Source organism: Sinocyclocheilus anshuiensis, unplaced genomic scaffold (genome assembly GCF_001515605.1).
Source record: "Sinocyclocheilus anshuiensis isolate Anshui unplaced genomic scaffold, SAMN03320099.WGS_v1.1 scaffold208, whole genome shotgun sequence".
Taxonomy (NCBI): Eukaryota; Metazoa; Chordata; class Actinopteri; order Cypriniformes; family Cyprinidae; genus Sinocyclocheilus; species Sinocyclocheilus anshuiensis.
Window position 1 is genome coordinate 1134207 of NW_015557186.1, and position 12052 is coordinate 1146258.

Below are 12052 nucleotides of genomic sequence, written 5' to 3' on the forward strand. Positions count from 1 at the left end.
CACACACACACACACTCACTCACTCACTCACTCACTCACTCACTCACTCACTCACTCACTCACTCACACAGAGCTGTCAGGATGAGTGTTTCTGACTCTGAATGAGCCCTCGAGCACTAGTAAGTGTGTGTGCGGCTGAATACTGACCGCAGGCCGTGGGCACGAAGCTCTCTGCTGGTGCGTAACCTCTCCAGATCCTCCACGTCCCGAAACAGGAAGAAGACGTCTTTACACTCGGGATGTGTCTCAAACAACCTGTTACCAAGACAACAGACAATCAGCTGCTACAATCACAACTCAGAAATCACAGTCGTTTCCTGAGACGTTTCACTGATTTACTATTTTGGTCAACATTTTGAATTAGATTTTATTTTTATATTTTCATTTTAAAATTGTAATATTATTTTACTTTTTTGTGTGTTTTTGTCATTTTTTAAAATATGTCTATATAGTTTTTATTACGTTTTAGTTTATTTAGTTTAGTTATTTAAGTTCTTCCTAAAAAAACAAAAATGGGAAATGTTGCTTTGGCACCAGCAGAAATTAAATAAGTAATATATATATATATTATTATTATTTTTTTTTTTTTCAGTTAAAGTTTATTTTATTTCAAGAAATTAAAATTTTTCATTTTCACCATAGAATAAAAAAATAAAGTTTCTATTTGTTTCTAATTTTTTCTCAGAATTGCAAGAAAAATGTCGTTATTGTGAGATATTACCTTTTTATTTTTACCATTTTTTTAAATTGCAATTACCTTTTATTTATGTTTTATTCCATGGCAGAAAAAAAAATTGCGAGGAAAAAGCCAGAATTCTGAGTTTATATCTTATAATTCAGAGTTTATAGTCAGAGTTGTGAGAAACAAAGTCCGAATTGATATAAATAAAAAGCTTTAAATATATTTTAATAATAAAATGGAAAGCATAAACCTGTTTTCTTGGTTATTCAAACATTAACGGAACATTCCATTTGATCATTTTGCAAACATTGTGGGAACGTTACTTTTGAATGTTCTCTGAAACAATCAGTAACATTTAAAAAAATGTTAGACGAAAGTCCAACTACAATGTTTCAGATAAAAAAAGTTCCATGAATGAATTTTGTGCTAATGTTTTGAGAACATTATTATAGACCAAAAACTATTATAGACACAAACATTCTATTAAAGTTACTGGAAGAACGTCTGTTCGTAACATTGAGAGAACGTTGCCTGTTTGCTGGGATGAGACATAATCCAGATTTACATATCGACATGTTTTAAAGGAACATGCGCTGCTTTAAAATGATCTACTAGACGTCCAGCCTGGTTTTTTGAGTGAGGGATGTTCCTGATTTTCCAGACGTGACTGATTGTGATCCACTCATCCTGCTGATCCCGTCTAATCACTGAAGCTCTGCTGGTTGTCTGGGAAACTTTCATGCTTTTTAGACTCTAGGAAGGGCACGACTGCGTGACCTACATCACACACACTGACTGAGGAAGATCAGTGCGGCGTGAGTTTGAGGAGAATCTCAGGTTGTCTAAGATTAGGATGAGTTTGTTTCTTCATCAGGTTTGGAGAAATGTAGCATTGCATCAGTGTCTCAGCAATGGATGCTCTGCAGTGAATGGGTGCCGTCAGAATGAGGGTCCAAACAGCTGATAAAAACATCACAATAATCCACAAGTAATCCACAGCACTCCAGTCCATCAGTTAACATCTGGAGAAGACAAAAGCTGAAACAAATCCAGCATTAAGATGTTTTTAACTAAAATACGAGTCCATAATCCATAATAACGCTTCCTCCAGTGAGTCAGTGTTCTGGTCTGAATCAGGAGAGAAATCTGCACAGATCAAGCAGCGTTTAAACAGCTCTAAACAAATCTGTGGCTGGATTTTGATGTGAGAGACAACAGTAGATGAACTTTTTCACTGGAGGAAGCGTTATTATGGACTATAGACTCGTATTTGAGTTAAAAATGTCTTAATGCTGGATTTGTTTCAGCTTTTGTCTTGTCCAGATGTTAACTGATGGACTGGAGTGCTGTGGATTACTTGTGGATTATTGTGATGTTTTTATCAGCTGTTTGGACTCTCATTCTGACGGCACCCATTCACTTGCAGTGAGACACTGATGCAATGCTACATTTCTCCAAATCTGATGAAGAAACAAACTCATCCTAATCTCGGATGATCTGAGAGTGAACACATTTTCAGCACATTGTCATTTTTGGGTGAACTGTTCCTTCAGTGTTAACGATTTACTGTTTTTCCCTGTTGTTGTTTTTCTAGTGTAATTTTTGGTGAATTTAGTTTGATTAAGCGTCCAAAAACAACGACGCAACAAGCCACAATCTACAATGAGGAGGAAGAACAGAGAATGACATAAGTGCTCGTTTCCTCTCATCTCCTGTGGAACGATAATGAGTTTCTCTGGCTTCAGACAGCTGCGTTTCCCACAGCAGGACCTGAAACCTGGAACAGAAGCTCCTCGGAGAAACACAGACACACACACTCTCTCTCACACACACACACACACACACACAGACACAGACACAGACACAGACACACACACACACACACATATATAGTTTTGAAACTTTTCAAAGGTTTAAATGAGATTGTGTCTTCATTTGCAGATTTATCTTCAGTAACAGCTGTTTCACAAATCAATCTGCAAATGTTGTTTCCTGACAAATGAATGTGTCTTAATGTGTTCGGAAAGATATATATACTGGATTTTTGTTTTGAGTGATTTTGTTTATCCATTAATATGAGCCTGGAAAAAAATGACTTCGGTCCGTAATAAGCCCAGAAAGGCTCAATTTACTGACAAAATGCTGAAGTAAGCTGACACAATGCAGCTGTCAGAGTCTGAAAATATTTCAATCTGTACAACAACAACACAATAATGAGAGCCACTTAAGTGCAAATCAACAAAACAATTAATAAAATATTAGACAAGCACAGTGAGACTCAAAGAGATGCAGTTTTTAACCTTCTACCTTTTGCCATCTCTGGATTTGATGCATTCAAGTCAGTGTCTGCATGAAAAGCATTTTGCTTTAAACCAAACAGAATTAAAACTCTTTCTAAAGATGCTTATGTACAGCTCTAGAAAGTCTATAATTGTGTATTTTAGCACAAAACAGCTGTGGTACACCTGGTGTTCATGAGCATCAGCTCTCTAGAGGTGTGAAAGCTGCTTCTGAATCATTATTTTAACCTGATTCAGCTTTTCCATTTGCACTTTTCTCACTATCCTGCTTCAGACCTTGCACTTTTTCATGATGCCAGAGATACACTGAATGTAACCAAGAGCAAAAACTCATTATATTGCTTTATATTGCAGATAATCTGAGCTGTGGTGTTTTAGACAGATTATATGCTGAAGTCAATCTTTCAGACGTCATTTATCAACATTGAGCTGAATTGTTGTCTGCTAACCGTTAATAAACTCCATATAGTATCATAATGCCAGACGACATTAAAGTCAATGTGAAATGTCATTTGAAAGCCGCTTTGCTTCTGTAATGTGACACATGTCTGATTTAAACAGGATGTTCAACAGGAAAACACTGTAGGGCGGGACTTGATTTCACAGTGAATTGATTGGATGTAAAAAGTGTCTCTATATGACAGATCTGAACATTCGAAAGTGTTTTGCATTACATAATGGACTTGAAAACTTGATTTTCTGTTTGTGATCTTAAACAATTTATCATTGTGATTGACTAGCTGTGTGACTTTAAGATGCAATATGCAATATTTTTTATTCTTAAAAATAAAGACAGTCTCCTGGGTTCAGAAAATATTTTTTGTAAAATTGATTATATAAATCCAGCCATTAAATAGACTGTAATATATTACTACATGTTATGGAAGATGACTAGAAAGTATATAATATTTCAATAAATAAGTTGTCAATACATTGTGACAACTTGCCCCGCTTTGGGATCAACATGTTAAATTAAACATATTAAAAAATAAATAACTAAATAAATATGCATATATATATATATATATATATAAATAAAATATATAGCTTAAGTAAAATATGTGACAACTAGCCCCGGTCTGTTTGGACGAGACATGACGTAATATATCGATTTGTTGTTAAATATTAGTCACTATGTGAAACATCAACAGGTATCAAATATCACTATCACTTATTATCATTCAACGTGCAACATAATGGTTTGTTTTCACTTTAATATTTGCGAACTGAAACGTGCATTTTCTGTAAAGCTGCTTTAAATGATATGCATCACGAAAGGCGCTATACAGATAAACCGGAGTTGAAGAAGAAAATTCTCACCGGACAAACATGATTATTCCCACTTTGGCGATGTCCTCCTGGATGACTTTCCAGGACTCTCTGATGAGCTGGATGTGATCCGGAGTGAGTCTCGCTGGAGCTTCGTCCTCGGTGTGTCTGCTCTCTGCTGTTCTCGGTGTCAATCCGGATCCAGAGATCGCGCAGCCCATCCTGACGCCAGCACAACTCCCTCACACATTTACAGTTTTTGTTACTTCAAATAAACATTAACTGAAATAATAAAAAAACGTATTTTATTTCAGCACGCTTTCTTTTATTTTTTTTTGTTTAACTTGAAGTACTAAAATAACTAAAACTGAAACGCGCAGCCCATCCTGACGCCAGCACAACTCCCTCAGCTCTCAGATAAACCGCTGCTGGTTAGCTGTCTGTCTGTCTGTCAGCTGGTCGGGTTAGTCGTGTGTCTCTAGCTGTCTGAGTCGCTCTGCTTCTCCATAACTGTCCGGAGTCAGACCTTCAGCGAGAGACTGAGAACCTGAAACCTGCTCAGCAGGAGGGGAGGAGTTCATCTTCATCATCATCATCATCATCTTCATCAACAACATGTAAAAGATACTTTGTTGACTCTTTTTAGGACAGTCTTAAACTACAGTATTAATGAAAAATCATAGATATGCAAAAACATATTCCTATTAATATTGAATAATGGATGCATAATAATGAATTATACAACTTTACAATTATTTATGAAAATATACAAACTATTCTAACATTTGATCTTTTAAAGGGGTCATATGATGCGAAGTTTTCCTTTCTCTTTGGAGTGTTACAAGCTCTTGGTGCATAAAGAAGATCTGTAAAGTTGGAAAGACTAAAGTCTCAAATCCAAAGAGATATTCTTTATAAAAGTTAAGAGTTAGCCACACCTACCTAAAATGGCTCGTTCTAACACGCCCCCACATGTCTACCTCACTATGTGGGAAGATTTGCATAACGCCGCCCAAATGTTCACGCAAAGAAAGAAGGCGTAACTTTTATTCTCACTGTAGTATTGTTGACGCTGCAGCCATGTCCTGAAGACGCTGTGTGCTTCGGTATGAAAGCGAAACCACTTTGTTTGGTCTTCAGAAAGAAGACACGACTAGAAATCAGTGGTTAAGTTGTATTTACAACACTGTTCCAGAACAGTTCAACCCAAATATTCAGATGTGTGCAGCACATTTTATGGAGGACTGAATGCAGCCTTGGTGAGCAGAAGAGACTTCTTCGAAAACATTTAAAAAACCTAACTATTGAACACTAGTGTACTGTATATTGTTGGTCCAGGAGGATTGTCGATGTAATAAACGCCTTGTAAGACTATAAAAGCATCTGTTACTTGCTTTCAATAAGCTACTTGCCTGTGTATATCCATTCAAAGGTGATCTGTAATCCAGGATAAGATTGAGGCTTGGCTCCTTCCATGTAAGTCATTAATCATATCCACGTCCTGAAGACTGATTAAAAAGTGCAGAAACTAATTAAACTGTAATACGGCCCCAAGTCATGTGCAATCATTTTGATACAAGTTTCTTAAAAGAAAAAACAAACACAGAAACATTGTGAGCAGGACAAAGGAAATCATGATTATAGTGTGGAAAGCTTCTTTTAATGTAGTTTGACAGAAAAATAGAATATGAACTGAACATTTTTACAGAGGTATTGTGCATCATATTTACACCAATTCAAATAAATACAAAAGTGACAGTGACATCATGCACGGAGATAAACCCCACCAATGAGCAGAAAAATACAACCAAAAACAAGCTAGCTTATAAAATCTCCCATTAAACGACACCCAAACACACATTTTGTGACTGTGCATTAATATGTTGCATTATATATTAATATAATGACCTCATAATGCTGAATGGCTGCTCACTGCTCCGGGTGTGTGTTCACAGTGTGTGTGTTTACTACTCACTGCTCCTAATATGTGTGCACTAACTTGGATGGGTTAAATGCAGAGGACAAAGTCCGAGTACCATACTTGGCCTTCACGTCACTTCATTCATTCTTTTATTTAATTAGGGTTGGAGCTAAACTCTGTAGGACAGCGGTCCTCCAGGAACAGGTTTGGACACCATGCGTTTGTGTAATTGATGCTCAATCATGCAAACAAAACTCTGATATAGCAATCCATTAACCAATGAGAACATGAGTACTTGTGCTTTGGAAATTCACTGTATTCCCACTTGATTTCAATCTGACCCACCTCTATCCACAACCTCTGGCTCTGATGGAGCATTTGATGGATAAGAATGTGCAATTTCCATCTCAAGTGTCAAGCCTTTAAGCAAATAAGTCAGTGGTTAAGTCAATACGCCAGTGGTTCCCAATTCAGGTCCTGGAGAACTCCCAACACTGCACATTTTAGTTGTCTCCCTAATCAAACACACCTGATTCAACTCATCAGCTCATAAGTAAAGACTCTAATGCCGAGTTCACACTGCACGATATTAGCCCGATTTTTCACTCGCTGACAGGTTTTGCGAAATCGCCGACAAATGCCCGTGTGTTTTGTTGTGAAATGTAGTTTGCGGACCAGACAGAGCTGTCGGCGATTCTTGCTATTGTGAAGTCATGCCGTGTGTAGCCTCCTGTCGCTGATCCATCGTGCAATGTGAACACAGCAGCAACTGAATGCTACCCCAGATAGTCACGCAGTGTGAAAACAATGGCGATCCGACGAGTTTGAAAATCGAGCAGTGTGAACTCGGCATTAGACAGGGATCCTCAAATCTGGCCCATAAGATCCACTTTCCTGCAGAGTTTAGCTCTAACAATAATCAAAAACACCTGAGCATGCTAATCAATGTCTTCAGGATCATTAGAAAATCACAGGTAGGGGAGTTTGATCAGGGTTGGAGCGTCAGGGTTAAACTCTGCAGCGCATTGGCCCTCCAGGGCAAGATTTGAAGAACCCTGCTCTAAGACCTCAAATGCATGTCAGATAAGAGAGACATTCAGATAAGAGAGACCAGGATTGGGAACTATTGAGCTACGCCATCGGGCAAAACACTGCAAGTTGGGGGATTGTCCCTCAAGTAAAAGTGAACGGTCAGTTTGGATAAGAAAGTGTCTCCAAAACAAAACAAAAAAAAAAAAAAATTATAGAAAGAACACCACTTTAACTTGGCATGTGTCTACTCAGAAACTACACCCACCTTTCTCTTTTCCTGGAGGTCTCTCCTCAATCACCGAAGACAGGTTCTTGGGAACAAAATGGTTCTCCGAGATCTTGGGCCTCTGCCTTACTACCGGTCTGTTGTTTTTGATACGCTGACTGTACTGCCTGGCCAAATGGAACACCTTATTTTTCATCTTCTCCATATCTTGAAGGATGAGTTCATCCTCATTGGCGGACCTTAAGGAGATGATCTCTGGTAGAGGAGGGTGGTTGACCTTGTGCCGCTCTTGTAATTTGTGTTCCTCGTTTGGATGCCTCTGGAAATCTTGCATCTTGTCCTTTTCTAAGACGTTGTTGATTGGGGATGAGGTAGAGCTTTCATCAGATTCTTCCAATATTACTAGAGGTTCCCCAAGTCCACTATCCGAGCTCACCTTACTGGTTTCTGCTTTCTTTTCTTCACCAGGTGCAGTCATTTGGGAATTCTCTGAGTCCTGATGTTGTTCAAAAGTCCCAGTTATCTCCACTTCCATGTCTTGCCACACTTTAACCATGTCAGATGCAGGCTGGAATTCCTCATTCCCACTTAGATCTCTAAGCTTGGACTCTTTGCCATTTGCAGGGACCCCAAAATCAGAGCTATCCATTGCTTTCTTGTCATCCCCCAAGCCTGGAAGATTAAAGACAGACCATAAAGTTGGCCTTGTGACAGAAGACGCCCTCTTGTGCAATGTCAAATCTTCGTCTGCAAGGTCATTGAGTTGCTGGCTGAGATTACGGACTAGGCCTGCAGGGATGTATGAAAGGCTCTCTCTGCGCTTGACAGCAAAGCTGGCATCCTGGTGCTCAGCATGTTTGTAGTACCACTGAATCTTATGTATGAGCAATTGGTCCTTTTTGGAAAGAGTGTCTTGTTTCTTTTCAGATCTTTGGTCTGGTATGAACGGGCTGTCAGGAACAGTCTCTGTAATTGATTCTGGAGTGGACCGTCTAAACTCTTGGCCTTTGTCTTTCTCATGAGACTCAGCACCACTGCTGAGCAAACTGCTTCTTCTACTTTCCGACCGAGAAGATGGGCAGCCCAAGTCAAACGACCCTTCGACTCCTAGACTACTTCTTCGAGAGAGGCTGCTGGCACATCGCTCTGAGATATTGCTTGCCTTGTCCAGTACGGATGAAGACAAGAGGCCACCAGGTGCTTCAACATCCACATCTACCTCCAAGTTCTGCACATCGTCTGAGAGGTTCCTGCTGGCTGGAGTCCCTTCCTTTTCCTGTACTTCAAGTCCAGTAGGGGATGGGAATACAACACAGTCCTCCATATTATCTCTGATTTCTTGTCCTCTATTATTGAGGTGTACTATCTCTGGATCAGTGTGGCATCCTGCCATTATTGTACCACACATTTCGGGATAATTATCTGATTGGTCCACTCCTGTCTCCTCTGACTCGCTAAAGGGAGAGAAGATCTTCTGTGAACTGCGTTCTCCAGTTGAGCTCTAGAAAGTGTACAGAGTGAAGTTATTGCTACAGGAAGCTATGAAGAGGATAAGGAAAGAGGATGTAAAGATAACTTAATTCAATCTCCAGCATCTCCCTTATGGCTAAGTGACCAGCATGAAACAACAAGTGCAATTTATCTAGCTGCAATTTATATTTCCAACCCTCTCCCCTTCACTGTTTTTATGATTAACCAATTATCAATAGTGAATGCTGAGAAAACAATTACCACAGTATTTCCAGAAGCAACCTTACTCTCAGAATTCACTTTTATGTGGATGTGTGCAACAATAGCACAAAGGTGAGGGTTTAGCCATTTGACAAGAGTTTATCTGCCTTGTCTTTTTTGAACCCAACATCAGTCATACACAATATATTATAGGAATTAGAAGAGATTAGAAACTAAAATATCAGTAGTTTCTATATGACTGTAGATCTTTCAATATGAACGTACATAGTGGCTGTACACAATGCCTACCCAGACAGCTTTTTTGGGATTCAGACACATTCAAACATGAGTCATTGACAACGAAAGCAGAATATAGTTTGAATACTGTCAGCACTTTTGTTGGTTTACTAGAGAGAAAGATCCATTATGAGGTTCATAATACATGACGTTACCTGTCCAAAGAGAGACAAACTTTCATTCGTATCATCATGCTTTTCTTTAGTGGGTGTTTGGCTGCTTTTGTTCATTGGCCAATTTTCCCAACAACCTTCTCTCTTCTAAGGATACAAAGAAAATTACAGGAATTTAACAGATGTAAATGTTCTACTAAATGACAGCGTTCACAGCTGCCATCTGTCAAACATCACTTTAGTGATATTTCAACCTTTCATAAACATCTGCAATTCATTTAAAAGCATCCATGCATTTCAATGCTTTTCCACAGACAACTGACCTTCTGAAATTGTTTTTGTGTGCCATCAAACAAAACACAATGAAACAGGAACCTTTGTTTAATTTAATTACGGAAGGCAAGCCATCCGACCTCCACCCCCAAAATTTGACAGTTAAATTTCCCTTTGAAGTCGAACTTCAATCAATCAAATCTCATTGTGGCTCCAAGTGCAAAAACACTTTGAGACACCCGACGTCCCGTATTATTATGCATTGGATCTTAATAACCACAACATGCTGTAAATTCCCCATCATATGTGCATTATAATCTTTGCACATTGACGCATGTACCCTGAAATATAACACGGATTCTTAAGACATGGGACAAACAATATCAGCCATTAGGTTAGAAAATAACATGTCCACTTTGAAATTATCACTGGAATGTTTGTAACACAAATATGACCCTGGAGCACAAAACCAGTCTTAAGTCGCTGGGGTATATTTTTAGCAATAGCCAAAAATACATTGTATGGGTCAAAATTATTAGCAATATGCATTGCTAAGAACTTCCTTTGGACAACTTTAAAGGCGATTTTCTCAGTATTTTGATTTTTTTGCACCCTCAGATTCCATATTTTCAAATTTATTTCAACTAAATATTGTCCTATCCTAACAAACCATACATCAATGGAAAGCTTATTTATTCAGATTTCAGATGATGTATAAATCTCAATTTAAAAAAATTGACCCTTATTACTGGTTTTGTGGTCCAGGGTCACAAATATCAAAATGATGATTACGTGATCACATACTACCCCTTAAACCACCAGTGGTTCACCTGATGTGAGTTTATGGTGAGTTTTTCATAATCTTAGGTACCTGTGATTATATATTCTTTGAAGTTCAATGGAAGATTTGTCAAAATAAAAATAATAATCTGACACAATTTCTGTATCAGACAGAACTGACAAATTGAGTGATGCAGAAACATGCATTTAGGTAGAAAAATGTCATCAGCCCTACAGCCTGTTTTGTGTGCCTGGGGGGGGCGGGGTGTAACAGACTCATTGCAAGCTATCGCAAACGCTTGATTGCAGTTGTTGCTGCTAAGGGTGGCCCAACCAGTTATTAGGTTTAGGGGGCAAACACTTTTTCACACAGGGCCATGTAGTTTTGGATTTTGTTTTCCCTTAATAATAAAAACCTTCATTTACACTTTTTCACACCACTGTACCTTCACTTGCCGAGGAATGCAGGGACTGTTTGGAGAGGGACATCACTGAGATCGGAATACAAGAAGCCATATCTTGCTTAGCTGTGGCTCCTATAGGCCGATCGCATTACTCAATTCAGCCAAAATTATTGCTTTAAAATTGGAAAAGGTTATCTCACAATTGGTACACATGGATCAAACAGGATTTACTCAAAATCGATCTCTTTTTAACAATGTTCGGAGACTTTTGAACGTAATTTTCTCTGTTCTCAGGTTGATTTTCCTGTTATTGTTATCTCTTTAGACGCCGAAAAGGCTTTCGATCGCGTTGAGTGGCCCTATTTATTTACAGTCCTTCAAAAGATGAATTTTGGTCCTAAATTTCTTAACATGGTCAAAATGCTATATAACCACCCAACAAGCAGTCATTCGGACCAATAGTGAGATTTCGGCTCAGTTTTCTTTGGAGTGGGGTACAAGGCAGGGTTGTCCACTGTCTCCCCTTTTATTTTCTCTCGCAATAGAACCTTTAGCTATTGCAATTCGCTCACATGACATCATTAGTGGTTTTACAACCCTTCAATCTGAGCATGTATTCTCATTAAATGCGAACGACATTATGTTGTATTTGACAAATGTAGATTCTTCTATACCAGCTTTGTCAACGTTATTACAAGAGTACGGAATCATATCTGGTTATAAAATTAATGTGAATAAGCGTGTCTCTATGCCTCTTAATATAGCTGCTACCCAATTTTCCCTTAAAAATTTCCCTTTTGTCTGGAATACAGATAAATTCATGTATTTGGGATTATAAATACCCAGAGATCTGTCTCAATTATATAAATCAAGCGTAGCGTTAGTTCTGGCAGGTCACGTTAGTCAAGCTCGCATCAGCTGACTCTTAGCTAATCCCCATCTACCTATAGGAATACGACACCTATCTAAGCATTCATATATAAGGTCCTTCAGTATTATCAGCAGTTTTCGCATTGCTCAATAGCTAATTACCCTCCTCCATCCCCAACTACTTCTCCGTCAGTCAGGATTCAGCCTTCTGATT

At 38.6% G+C, this 12052-nt stretch overlaps 2 protein-coding genes across 2 annotated transcripts in view; both read right to left on the bottom strand.

Moving 5' to 3' along the window:
* The window catches only part of xgb (x globin), a 14355-nt gene extending 9883 nt beyond the window's left edge, over window positions 1-4472 (bottom strand). The window contains exons 1-2 of the mRNA XM_016474166.1: window positions 4303-4472; window positions 148-255 (exon numbers count right to left, since the gene is read on the bottom strand). Of these exons, the coding sequence (XP_016329652.1) occupies window positions 148-255; window positions 4303-4472 (278 nt within the window). The remainder of the gene's footprint in view (window positions 1-147; window positions 256-4302) is intronic.
* A 243-nt stretch (window positions 4473-4715) lies between these two features.
* The window catches only part of LOC107678711 (pleckstrin homology domain-containing family G member 3), a 71176-nt gene continuing 63839 nt past the window's right edge, over window positions 4716-12052 (bottom strand). Inside the window, exons 17-19 of the mRNA XM_016474081.1 lie at window positions 9554-9658; window positions 7470-8931; window positions 4716-4903 (exon numbers count right to left, since the gene is read on the bottom strand). Coding sequence (XP_016329567.1) covers window positions 4716-4903; window positions 7470-8931; window positions 9554-9658 — 1755 coding nt within the window. The remainder of the gene's footprint in view (window positions 4904-7469; window positions 8932-9553; window positions 9659-12052) is intronic.